At 46.9% G+C, this 14,213-nt stretch overlaps 1 protein-coding gene across 1 annotated transcript in view; it reads right to left on the reverse strand.

Moving 5' to 3' along the window:
• The window catches only part of LOC119969492 (sodium- and chloride-dependent neutral and basic amino acid transporter B(0+)-like), an 87,715-nt gene extending 78,146 nt beyond the window's left edge, over positions 1 to 9,569 (reverse strand). Inside the window, exons 1-3 of the mRNA XM_038803179.1 lie at positions 9,318 to 9,569; positions 1,774 to 1,927; positions 260 to 391 (exon numbers count right to left, since the gene is read on the reverse strand). Coding sequence (XP_038659107.1) covers positions 260 to 391; positions 1,774 to 1,927; positions 9,318 to 9,377 — 346 coding nt within the window. The 5' untranslated portion in view covers positions 9,378 to 9,569. The remainder of the gene's footprint in view (positions 1 to 259; positions 392 to 1,773; positions 1,928 to 9,317) is intronic.
• Positions 9,570 to 14,213: the final 4,644 nt, after the last annotated feature.

Raw genomic sequence — 14,213 nt, forward strand, 5'->3', positions numbered from 1 at the left:
CCCAGAGCTCTGTCCTTATCTATTGCTGAACTTGTGGGCTTGTTTATCCACTTGAACAGGCAAAATGAGAATTGTGGCACATAAATCCTGTCTAGCTTTATTGGCAAAAATCTGATTAAATAAATTCCATACGTGCTCAGCAGGAAATTGAATCAGCAATGCTAGTTGTTCTCGTTGAAATAAACCAAAAAATTGCAAAACTTCAACACCCATGCTTCTAAAAATACAAAATATGCCATGTTGCTTTATAAACACCAACCTTGTAGGATTGGCACAGCTTTCCAAACTAAAACAGGTCCCGAGCTGGAAAACTGCCCAAGTGAACATTCCAAGAAAAACATTGGCAATCCTGTTAGTGTCAGCATGGTTATGTAGGTAAGAACGAAACCACCTACACAATCAATAAAAATATGAAGCGAATCAGACAAATGTAAATATGGTTTGCCACTGAACATTTAGAATATAAATTAGAAATACCGTTAGCATTTCCAACAGGAATATATTCCTACGATCACAACAGTATGCATACTGATAATTTATTCAACATCAAGAAGGTGTCCCATCCGCCCACCAGCCATAATAAGCCAGATGCCTGTAATTCAGTCATCTGGTATTGTTGCTAATTCTAAAAATTATTAAACAACCAAGTTTTCAAGTTTGGCACAACACCTTTACTCTGCCAGGTGCTTAAAGAGCTGCCATAACCAATAAATTGATCAATTTCACCAAAGCCAAGTAACTTACATAGAATTAATTACTTGGTTGCTGTTGCTAAATGAGGATGTGTTCCCAACTCAGAGATAGCTCTAAACAGCCAGTAATGCTGAACCTAAGCTCACAGTTCACAATGATGTTTTCCTTTCATAATATGAAGGGCCATTACTTCAGTTACACTCTACAACATTTTCAAAACCCAGGTAATTTATACAATACAATGGCAAGTTAAAAATAATAACAGTAACAAAATTAAAACTAATGCCATCCATTTTTACCCCGCCTTTCTGTGTAGGAATTTAAGAATTTAATTAAAATTGGCTCTTGAAGATGCAAACGGGACTCAATATCATTTGGACAGGCTCAGAAGGGTAAGAAGAAAGTGCAAGAATATTTTATCCTCGTTTGTCCTTTAGAAATATTTTTTTCCCTCCATATTTAATTTGAACATAATTCTCTACGATCTCCTCTGTCATGTGAGAGTACTTTTAAGAAATGGATGTTTAAGCAATGTACCTTTAAGAAATGGAGCAGCTCATATTACTGAAGTGATGTCAGAATGTGGGTGGAGCTGGGTTTTTAGCTCAGCCGTGTTGCAGTGTTTTGTTTTCAGTTTTGAGAAAAAGAGCTTGGGTGTGTCTGTTTTTTGCAGTAAGCTGGATCTGCTGTGATCTCTGGCATGAAAGACTATATCTGAATCATTTGGGTGGTTTAAACTGATGTGTTTCTGTTGTTAAAGGTGTTAAGTCTTTTGGAGGTTTGAAGGAACATTTTGATGGATTATTTAGTGTTGTATTATTTTCGGGGTTATCTTTGAAGTAAGGGGTGGTAAGTGATCCAATGTTTATTTAAAAAGGTTAAGTTGAATTCATGGAATAAACATTGTTTTGTGTTTAAAAACCCACATGTCCATAATTGTAATGCCACACCTGGAGACCCAGCCGTGTGCTTCAAAAGCAACAATACATTAAAGGGAGAGGTTGGTTGAACTCCATGATACATTTTGGGGTTCTGAAAACGCCGCTCCCATAATACCTCTTATCAGTTTTATTACAGTACCTCCTCCATTTTTGTAAGCCAGATAAGGGAACCGCCAGATGTTGCCCAATCCTACAGCATAGCCTATCATTGACATCAAGTAGTCAGTTTGAGAGTTCCAGACATCTCGCATCGCAACTGAAACATTATTAAGCTCAGATGAATCACTGGAATGCTGGAGAAAAAGTGTAAAAGAAAAATCAGACTAAGCAAGGTTTTTCTCCACTATATCTGAAACAATTATTGTCATTCTGGTCACAACTTGAAACATTAAACTCTTTTGTTCACCACAGATGTTACCAGAGCAATGGAACAGAAGCTAGAGTAGGCCATTCAGTCCTTCAAGCCTGCAACACCATTCACCGAGATCATGACTGACCTTACTCCAACACCATTTCCCGCTCCATCTCGCTTGATGTAGAAATCTATCAATCAATTTCAGTCTTGAACATACTCAACGACAGACCCCACAACTCTCTAGAGAAGATGAATTATAAATATTCACCACCTCATCTCAGTCTTAAATGGCCTGCACTTTATTACGAACACATGAACAAGGTGCAGGGTCGGCTATTGAGCTCCTCACGCCTGCTCTGCCATTTTATCAGATCATGGTTGATCTGATAGTAACCTTAAATCTGCATCCTGCCAATCCCAATAACCTATCACCCCCTTACTTACAAAGTATCTATCCACCTTTTAATAAAAAAAAAATATATATATTTTTTAAATAAATTTAGATTACCCAATTATTTTTTCCAATTAAGGGGCAATTTAGCATGGCCAATCCACCTACTCTGCACATTTTTGGGTTGTGGGGGCGAAACCCACACAAACACGGGGAGAATGTGCAAACTCCACACGGACAGTGACCCAGAGCCGGGATCGAACCTGGGACCTCAGCGCCGTGAGGCGGTTGTGCTAACCACTAGGCCACCGTGCTGCCCTTAATAAAAAATATTCAGAGACACTGCTTCCAACGCCTTCAAAGGAAAAGTTACAAAGTCTCACAATCCTCAGGGAAACATATTTTCCTCATCTCTGTCTTATATGGGTGAACCCTCATTTTTAAACAGAAACAGCTTCACATTCTCCCACAAGAGGAAATATTCTCTCCAGATCCACCCCATCAAGTGCACGCAGGATCTTGTATGTTTTAATGAAGTCACTTCTTAGTCGTCTAAACTCCAGCAGATACAAGCTTAGCCTCTCCAACCTTTCCTCACAAGACAACTCACCCATTCCAGGATTTAGACTGGTAAACTTTCACTGAATTGCTTGCAATTCATTTACATAAGAACATAAGAACTAGGAGCAGGAGTAGGCCATCCAGCCCCTCGAGCCTGCTCCGCCATTCAATTAGATCATAGCTGATCTTTTGTGGACTCAGCTCCACTTTCCGGCCCGAACACCATAACCCTTAATCCCTTTATTCTTCAAAAAACTATCTATCTTTACCTTAAAAACATGTAATGAAGGAGCCTCAACTGCTTCACTGGGCAAGGAATTCCATAGATTCATAACTCTTTGGGTGAAGAAGTTCCTCCTAAACTCAGTCCTAAATCTACTTCCCCTTATTTTGAGGCTATGTCCCCTAGTTCTGCTGTCACCCGCCAGTGGAAACAACCTGCCCGCATCTATCCTATCTATTCCCTTCATAATTTTAAATGTTTCTATAAGATCCCCCCTCATCCTTCTAAATTCCAACGAGTACAGTCCCAGTCTACTCAACCTCTCCTCATAATCCAACCCCTTCAGCTCTGGGATTAACCTAGTGAATCTCCTCTGCACACCTCCAGCGCCAGTACGTCCTTTCTCAAGTAAGGAGACCAAAACTGAACACAATACTCCAGGTGTGGCCGCACTAACACCTTATACAATTGCAACATAACCTCCCTAGTCTTAAACTCCATCCCTCTAGCAATGAAGGACAAAATTCCATTTGCCTTCTTAATCACCTGTTGCACTTGTAAACCAACCTTCTGTGACTCATGCACTAGCACACCCAAGTCTCTCTGAACAGCGACATGCTTTAATATTTTATCGTTTAAATAATAATCCCGTTTGCTGTTATTCCTACCAAAATGGATAACCTCACATTTGTCAACATTGTATTCCATCTGCCAGACCCGAGCCCATTCACTTAACCTATCCAAATCCCTCTGCAGACTTCCAGTATCCTCTGCACTTTTCGCTTTACCACTCATCTTAGTGTCATCTGCAAACTTGGACACATTGCCCTTGGTCCCCAACTCCAAATCATCTATGTAAATTGTGAACAATTGTGGGCCCAACACAGATCCCTGAGGGACACCACTAGCTACTGATTGCCAACCAGAGAAACACCCATTTATCCCAACTCTTTGCTTTCTATTAATTAACCAATCCTCTATCCATGCTACTACTTTACCCTTAATGCCATGCATCTTTATCTTATGCAGCAACCTTTTGTGTGGCACCTTGTCAAAGGCTTTCTGGAAATCCAGATATACCACATCCATCGGCTCCCCGTTATCTACTGCACTGGTAATGTCCTCAAAAAATTCCACTAAATTAGTTAGGCATGACCTGCCTTTTACGAACCCATGCTGCGTCTGCCCAATGGGACAATTTCTATCCAGATGCCTCGCAATTTCTTCCTTGATGATAGATTCCAGCATCTTCCCTATTACCGAAGTTAAGCTCACTGGCCTATAATTTCCTGCTTTCTGCCTACCTCCTTTTTTAAACAGTGGCGTCACGTTTGCTAATTTCCAATACTTCCTTACTTCCTTCCTTAACTTCCTTTACTTCCTTAAGTAAGTTGACAAACACTGTACACAATACTACACATGTGGTCTCACCAATGCCTTGGACAACTGAAGCATTTCTCCCAATATTTGTATTCAATTTCCCTTGCAAAAAAGGTAACATTCTATTAGCTTCCCTTATAATTTGCTGTACCTGTATACTAGGCTTTTGTGATCCATGCATTAAGGGCTCTGAACCTCAGAGCTTTGCAATCTCTCACCATTTAGATAATATGCTTTTTAGTGCTCCTGCCAAAGTGGACATTTTCCCACATTATACTCCATTTGCCATATCTTTACCCACTCATTAACCTATCTATATCTCTTTATAGCCCCTTTATCCTCTTCACAACTTACTTTCCCAACATTGAGTCATAGATTTGCAGCATGGAAACAAGCTCTTCGGCCCAACTTGTCCATGCCGGCCAGTTTTTAACCACTAAGCTAGTCCCAATTGCCTGCATTTGGCCCATATCCCTCTATACCCATCTTACCCATGTAACTGTCTAAATGGTTTTTAAAAGACAAAATTGTACCCGCCTCTACGACTGCCTCTGGCAGCTCGTTACATCGAACATAGAACATACAGTGCAGAAGGAGGCTATTCGGCCCATCGAGTCTGCACCGACCCACTTAAGCCCTCACTTCCACCTTATCCCCGTAACCCAATAACCCCTCCTAACCTTTTTGGACACTAAGGGCAATTTAGTATGGCAAATTCACCTAACCTGCACGTCTTTGGACTGTGGGAGGAAACCGGAGCACCCGGAGGAAACCCATGCAGACACGGGGAGAACGTGCAGACTCCTCACAGACAGTGACCCAGGGGGGAATCGATCCTGCGACCCTGGCGCTGTGAAGCCACAGTGCTAGACACTTGTGCTACCGTGCTGCCCAAGTTCCAGACACTCACCACCCTGTGTGAAATAAGTGCCCCTCTGGACCCTTTTGTATCTCTACCCCTCACGTTAAACCTATTCCCTCTTGTTTTAGACTCCATTATCTTTCGGAAACGATGTTGACTATCTCTGCCCCTCATTATTTTATAGACCTCTATTAACTGAGTAGGTCCATGTGGCATCAGCAAATTTGGTAACCATCCCTTTATTCAAGTCATTTACATGAAATGTGAACAGTTGAAGTCCCAGCACTGATCCCTGTGGCACACCACTTGTTACATCTCAGTAACCTGAAAAAAATCCATTTATGCCTACACTGTGGTTCCTGTTAGCCAGACAATCTTTTATCCATGCCAATATGTTATACCTGAACAGTTACACCTCAGGTTCATTTCCAGGGCTCAAGCGGAGACTTGTGAAGTCAGGATGTCCTGTGAGCCCAGCAGCTGACAATATACACTTTGAATTGGACCAGGCCCATCAAGATGCCCAGGCAGCAGGATCCTCTGCCATCATGGATGCCCCAGGTCCAGGGTGTAATAGATGGCATGCATGTAATAGATGGCACTCCTTGCAAGTACCAGAAGGTGTGGGAGCACCCAACAGGAAAAGGTTCAACTCCCTAAATGTCCAACTTGTGTGCAACCACCACCTGAAGATCATGCACGTGCTTCCCAGGGAAGCATGCACACACGGGCGGCACGGTGGCCCAGTGGTTAGCACTGCTGCCTCACAGCTTTAGGGTCCAGGGTTCAATTCCAGCTTCACGTGACTGTCTGTGCGGAGTCTGCACTTTCTCCCACTTTCTGCATGGGTTTCCTCCGGGTGCTCCGGTTTCCTCCCACAGTCCAAAGATGTGCAGGTGAGGTGGGTCGGCCATAAATTGCCTCATTGTCCAAAAGGTTAGGTGAGGTTACAAGGATAGGGTGGAGGCGTGGGCTTAAGTATGGTGTTCTTTCCAAGGGTCAGTGCAGACCTGATGGGCCGAAAGGCCTCCCTCTGCACTGTAAATGCTATGATTCTGTAACAACTACATCCTGGAACACTCAGAGATCTTTGATGTCTTCGACAGACACCCAGAATGACCCACCTTGGTCAGCTGTGCCCTCCACAACCTGGCACGGCAGCAGGCGACGTGCTAGTGATGGAAGAGGAGGAACATGCGGCCTCGTAAGAGGAGCCAGACCAGGAAAGGATGGAGAATGAGCTCGGCGAGGACCCGCAGGAGCAGTCTTCAAGGTGATGGGCCTGTGTCGGTACTGTCTGCGGGACAATGTACAAGGCAGGAGGGTGATGATAACCCACTGTGAGCTGAGCTCTGGTGCCATCGTCTGACTCCTGTCTGTCTACTGACAGTGTGCTCACATCCATCACCTGCGTGTGCTATGCCTGGGGGATGGAAGCGCAGACCCAGGACCACCATGCCTGGGAGTCTGGGGCTGGAGGAGGAGGGTACAGGCTGGCCCGCAGTACGGAATAACGAGGCTTCACATGTCTTGGGTGTAACGTTTTTTAATGGTGAACAATCGTGATCCTAACTGACCTTAGCTACCAATTGTGAGACCCTCCCTCGCCCCCAGTACGCCCTCAGTGATCCTGTATTGGCTTAGCCCTCCGTGCTCTGCCTCTAAACTCATGTCCCAAGGATTCACATGAGGTGGAGGCAGCCTGCTGCTTACAGCGCCCTGTGGCCTTTGATGCCCCTGGCAGGCGTCCTCTGGATGGCCCTGAGATCGCAAGGCCCCGGCCGACTTGCCTGTGGCACATGACTCGCCGTGCCACCCTGTTCCGCCGGCTGACACCTACACACACCAGAAGGGGGGGCTCAGGAGAGCTAGTAACCTCCATCGTTTCCCTGTAGGGTGCCTCCGGGTTGGCCTTCAGTGTTCCCTCCCGGTTGACGCCCATACAGCGCTGGGGGTCACTGTAGGATGGAGGGGCATCTGGATTGAGCCCAAGAAGCCTATACATCATCTGGCTCTGCCCTATTCTCTGCACCATGGTGTCGACGACCTCAGCAATGCCCCTCTGTGACCAGGCCATGCTCTGCAGTGTCTCGCCAATGTCCATCTGAATCTGGGACACTTCCCACAGTGACTGGGACTGTTCTGGAGTGGCTCAGCAATGCCCACCTAAGATTGGGACATGCTTTGCAACGCCTCGGCGAGGTCCACCTGAGGATGGGACATGTTCTGCAGCGCCTCGGCTAGGTCCACCCGAGACTGGGACACTGTCCTCAGGCACTGGGACGTGCTCCACAGCATCTTGGCAAGGTCCATCTATGTCAGGGAGACGTCATCCAGTGATCGGGACATGCAGCTGAGGCCCTCAGCCATGGCCGTCACTGACTGAGCAACACGTTGAACACCACCACTCATGCTGCTAACATCGTGCTCCAGGCTCACCCACTACAGTCGCCACCCTAGCCGATGCCATCTCCTGCGCCAGTAGTCTTTGGGACTCCACCAATCAGATATGGACCCACTGTAGTGTTGCTGACACCCCTCTCTGATTCTCCCGGTCACATCCGAGCACCTGTATCAGCTCCGGGATAACCTGGTCCAGAGGCTCAACATCTGACAGTGGCCCAGCTGGGTCCTAGATTCCAGCAGTCCTCCAACTGCCATCCCTCCAGATGTTCCTGCCTCCACCTGATATTCATCAGCAACCTCATAGTGCTCACCAGATTGTGCCCCAGAAGCCTGTCCACTTTCGCCCACCAAGGTGTGTGTCTGCACTGGTGGAGGGTGGGGATGACAGCTGTGACGTCTCAGTAGTGGCATTCATGGAACTCTCCTCCGAGGTTTTTTTGGGAGGCGGGTTGGGGGCCACCCCAGATGGGTTGGCATCATCGGATGGTGATCCTGCTGGAGAATGGACATGTGGTCAAAGGAAGGGAAGGATCATTATCCTGGCATGAATAGCACACGTGTGACATGTCATCTGAATGGGGGCCGGTGGCTCCTCACCTCTGCAGCGCTAGCCAAGCTCAATGTGATTGGCTGCTTTGTCCTCAGTCATCCCCGCGGACTCCGAGGCCCATTCCTCATTGGGGGGGGAGGGGGGGGGGGGTGAGGACTCTAATGACTGGCACCCTGCTGTCCGTCTGGAGCAACTCCATTTTGTTATGGGCCAACTTCTCCTGTGGGGACAAAGAGAGAGCATAGTGAGCCGCACACTTCATTCATCTTGGGGGAAACGCTATGGTGAGGGACAGGTGTGGGCATCGCTGCTGGTCACAGGTGGGTTGTGCTGGTGGATGCCAGGGTGTGCTGGGGCACTGGCACGGTATTGTGCTGGGGGTGGGGTCATTTAGCTTCTTCCGGCACTGGGTGACACTTCCCGTGCTGATGGCTACTGCCTCCAGGTGGCGCTGACCCTCCCACCCCCTCGGGGGATCAGAGTATCCTATCTGGACGCCACCACGTCCAACAGTCTGGCCAGGTTGACATCTCCGAATCGTGGAGCTGGCCTGGCCAGTGACTAGGCTGTGTGCAGTCTGGGGTTTGATCTACAGGATCGGTTTAAGTGCTGCTCCCCCTCATTAGCGGGCACATCTGCTGGCGGTACATTAATTTCCAACATGAAGCCCGTGGGGCATCATTACCAGCCCTAATTGGCGTTAGATACCGGTAGCGGTTTCGCCTGGTCGCCCATCAATAAGCACCCGGCAATTCCCGCTCGATACCACACTTAGAAACCTTTCCGTCAGATCGTGCCCATGGTGAATGTCTCAAGCCGATAACTTCATGTTTTGGTCATGTTTTGTAATAATTTAAGAACAGGACTTAATTGGGCAACAGATGATGAGGTTGTATTAATAAACATGCACCACCCACGAGTCCAGCAGCCATGAATTTCGAAATACAGTACTCACTTTTTCTGGATGTACAATTTCTTCACGGTGTGGCAAATATGAGAGCAACTTCTTAAACATTTTCCGTGACTCTGACTGAAAGGTCTGTTAATGTCGACAGTTGGGTGCGGAAGCTGGGTTTTCCTGATGATCCTGAGATTCGGTGGTGGGGGCAGAATAAATTCTTCGGCTGGAAAGGTTTCCAAGGTGTGTGGGGGCGTGTGTGTGTGTTGAGGGGAGAAGGATGCTGGCCAATTCTCCTGTGGCCGCTGCTCGTTCCACCAAACGGCCGTTTAACCGCTGCGCCAGCTGCATTTTTAGATTATTTAAAACCGCCAACTCCTCAAAGGTGTCCATTTTAAATTTTTAAAAATAGCTAAACAGGACTCCCCCCCCCCCCCCCCCCCCCCCAAAACCCCCCAAAAAAACCAAAATTACCTTACAATAGTTTGACAGTCATTGGATAAATGTTATCAAGCATTCGCCATGGAGGTGGTTTCACTGCAGTCTCTGAGCTGGAGGAATAGCTTTTTACTCTTCTTGATGCTCTTCTCCTAATTCTCTTTGCTTTCAGTCATGCCTGCTCCCTTCCTTTTATTCACTCCGCCCCATCCTTCAACTTCATTCTCCACTCTTTGCCCCTCTATCCTTGGCTCGGATTCTGTGTAGGGGTCACTCTGGATTAACAAGGCGTGGATCTCAAATAGCTCTGGCTGGAGGAAGGGGGTGAGGAAAAGATGTTAAGGATCAAGAGAAAGGCGGGAGGGGGGAGGGGGGGGGGGGGCAGTTTGGTGAAGATGAGCAACATGGAAACTTATCCATTATGGAGAATTGTATCCAACAGTTTGAAAGAGGTAGGGAGAAACTTGTAATGAACAAACAGCAGGGAATATTACTAAATAATGCCCTGAAGGAGATGATAGATCTTTTAATGTGGGGTTGAAGATGTGGTCTGATCTAGAAGCAGCCACATGGAGATAGTATTATAAAGGGTGATGCATTGGTAGAAAGTCTGGTTGCTATTTAGAGTGTGTGTGCCCACCTCCACCTGGCTTTGTTATCGATTTTGCAGCCAGTGGGCTGTTAGTTCAGTTGGAGAGGAATTCCAGTCCTATCTCTGAGGAGGTCCTGCCTCTGACAGCTGACAGCCAATCAGAGAACTTGCAGGTGTCAACCCAGAAGTGCCACCAAGAGCAATGACACTGTTGGAACTGCAAGTAGTCCCAAACACGGAGGAGCCAAGGAGACAGATGCAAAAGTAGGATGCCGCCATGCTTGGGGGGTGGGGAAATGAGAGGGTGGGGAAGGGTGCAGTCATGCTCGGGGGGGAGATGGGGGTGGGGGGAAGGGTGCCGCCATGGTAGGGGGGAGCAAGGGGGTGGGGAAGGGTGCAGCCATGGTATGTAGAACATAGAACATTACAGCGCAGTACGGGCCCTTCGGCCCTCGATGTTGCGCCGACCCGTGAAACCATCTGAAGCCTATCTGATCTACACTATTCCATTTTCATCCATATGTCTATCCAGTGACCACTTAAATGCCCTTAAAGTTGGTGAGTCTACTACTGTTGCAGGCAGGGCGTTCCACACCTCTACTACTCTCTGAGTAAAGAAACTGCCTCTGACATAGAACATAGAACATAGAACCCTACAGCGCAGTACGGGCCCTTCGGCCCTCGATGTTGCGCCGACCTGTGAAACCATCTGAAGCCTATCTGACCTACACTATTCCATTTTCATCCATATGTCTATCCAGTGACCACTTAAATGCCCTTAAAGTTGGCGAGTCTACTACTATTGCAGGCAGGGCGTTCCACACCCCTACTACTCTCTGAGTAAAGAAACTGCCTCTGACATCTGTCCTATATCTCTCACCCCTCAATTTAAAGCTATGTCCCCTCGTGTTGGTCATCACCATCCGAGGAAAAAGACTCTCACTGTCCACCCTATCTAACCCTCTGACTATCTTATATGTCTCTATTAAGTCACCTCTCAGCCTTCTCCTCTCTAACGAAAACAACCTCAATTCCCTGAGCCTTTCCTCGTAAGACCTTCCCTCCATACCAGGCAACATCCTAGTAAATCTCCTCTGAACCCTTTCCAAAGCTTCCACATCCTTCCTATAATGTGGTGACCAGAACTGCACGCAGTACTCCAGGTGTGGCCGCACCAGAGTTATGTACAGCTGCAGCATGACCTTGTGGTTCCGAAACTCAATCCCCCTGCTTATAAAGGCTAGCACACCATATGCCTTCTTAACAGCCCTATTAACCTGGATGGCAACTTTCAGGGATTTATGTACCTGGATGCCGAGATCTCTCTGTTCATCTACACTACCAAGAATCTTGCCATTAGCCCAGTACTCTGCATTCCTGTTACTCCTTCCAAAGTGAACCACCTCACACTTTTCCGCATTAAACTCCATCTGCCACCTCTCAGCCCAGCTCTGCAGCTTATCTATGTCCCTCTGTATCCTATAACATCCTTCAGCACTATCCACAACTCCACCGACCTTCGTGTCATCTGCAAATTTACTAACCCATCCTTCTACACCCTCTTCCAGGTCATTTATAAAAATGACAAACAGCAGTGGCCCCAAAACAGATCCTTGCGGTACACCACTAGTAACTGAACTCCAGGATGAACATTTGCCATCAACCACCACCCTCTGTCTTCTTTCAGCTAGCCAATTACTGATCCAAACCGCTAAATCACCTTCAATTCCATACTTCCTTATTTTCTGCAATAGCCTACCGTGGGGAACCTTATCAAACGCCTTACTGAAATCCATATACACAACATCAACAGCTTTACCCTGATCCACCTGTTTGGTCACCTTCTCAAAAAACTCAATAAGGTTTGTGAGACATGACCTACCCTTCACAAAACCGTGTTGAGTATCGCTAATCAACTTGTTATTTTCAAGATGATTATAAACCCTATCTCTTATAACCTTTTCCAACATTTTACCCACAACCGAAGTAAGGCTCACAGGTCTATAATTACCAGGGTTGTCTCTACTCCCCTTCTTGAACAAGGGGACAACATTTGCTATCCTCCAGTCTTCCGGCACTATTCCTGTCGACAAAGACGACATAAAGATCAAGGACAAAGGCTCTGCAATCTCCTCCCTGGCTTCCCAGAGAATCCTAGGATAAATCCCATCTGGCCCAGGGGACTTATCTATTTTGACATTTTCTAAAATTGCTAACACCTCCTCCTTTTGAACCTCAATTCCATCTAGCCTGGTCGACTGAACCTGAGTGTTCTCCTCGACAACATTGGCTTTCTCCAGTGTAAACACTGACGAAAAATACCCATTTAATGCTTCCCCTATCTCCTCTGATTCCACACACAACTTTCCACTACTATCCTTGATTGGCCCTAATCTTACTCGAGTCATTCTTTTGTTCCTGATATACCTATAGAAAGCCTTAGGGTTTTCCTTGATCCTATCCGCCAACGACTTTTCGTGTCCTCTCCTCGCTCTTCTTAACTCTCCCTTTAGGTCCTTCCTGGCTAACTTGTAACTCTCAAGTGCCCTAACTGAGCCTTCATGTCTCATCCTAACATAAGCCTTCTTCTTCCTCTTGACAAGTGCTTCAACTTCCTTAGTAAACCACGGCTCCCTTGCTCGACAACTTCCTCCCTGCCTGACAGGTACATACTTATCAAGGACACGCAGTAGCTGTTCCTTGAAAAAGCTCCACATTTCGATTGTACCCATCCCCTGCAGTTACCGTCCCCATCCTATACCTCCTAAATCTTGCCGAATAGCATCATAATTGCCTTTCCCCCAGCTATAATTCTTGCCTTGCGGTATATACCTATCCCTGCCCATTGCTAAAGTAAACATAACCGAGTTGTGATCACTATCACCAAAGTGCTCACCTACATCTAAATCTAACACCTGGCCGGGTTCATTACCCAGTACCAAATCCAATGTGGCCTCGCCCCTTGTTGGCCTGTCTACATACTGTGTCAGAAAACCCTCCTGCACACACTGCACAAAAACTGACCCATCTATAGTACTCGAACTATAGTATTTCCAGTCAATATTTGGAAAGTTAAAGTCCCCCATAACAACTACCCTGTTACTCTCGCTCCTGTCAAGAATAATCTTTGCAATCCTTTCCTCTACATCTCTGGGACTATTCGGAGGTCTATAGACAACTCCCAACAGGGTGACCTCTCCTCTACTGTTCCTAACCTCGGCCCATACTGCCTCAGTAGACGAGTCCTCAAGCGTCCTTTCTACCGCCGTAATACTTTCCTTGATTAACAATGCCACACCCCCCCCTCTTTTACCATCTTCTCTGTTCTTACAGAAACATCTAAATCCTGGAACCTGCAACAACCATTCCTGTCCCTGCTCTACCCATGTCTCCGAAATTGCCACAACATCGAGATCCCAGGTACCAACCCATGCTGCAAGCTCACCCACCTTATTCCGGATGCTCCTGGCGTTGAAGTAGACACACTTCAAACCAGCGTCCTGCTTGCCGGTGCCCTCTTTCGAACTTTTAACCCTATCCCTGACCTCACTACTCTCAGCATCCTGTACACTGGGGCTACAATTTAGGTTCCCATCCCCCTGCTGAATTAGTTTAAACCCCCCCGAAGAGCACTAGCAAATCTCCCTCCCAGGATATTGGTACCCCTCTGGTTCAGGTGAAGACCATCCTGTTTGTAGAGGTCCCACCTACCCCAGAATGAGCCCCAATTATCCAGGAAACCAAAACCCTCCCTCCTGCACCATCCCTGTAGCCACGTGTTCAACTCCTCTCTCTCCTTATTTCTCACTTCGCTAGCACGTGGCACGGGTAACAACCCAGAGATAACAACTCTGTTTGTTCTAGCTCTCAGCTTCCACCCTAGCTCCCTGAATTTCTGTCTCAAATCCCCATCTCTCTTCCTA

The sequence above is a fragment of the Scyliorhinus canicula genome, chromosome 7, assembly GCF_902713615.1.
Source record: "Scyliorhinus canicula chromosome 7, sScyCan1.1, whole genome shotgun sequence".
Classification (NCBI taxonomy): Eukaryota; Metazoa; Chordata; class Chondrichthyes; order Carcharhiniformes; family Scyliorhinidae; genus Scyliorhinus; species Scyliorhinus canicula.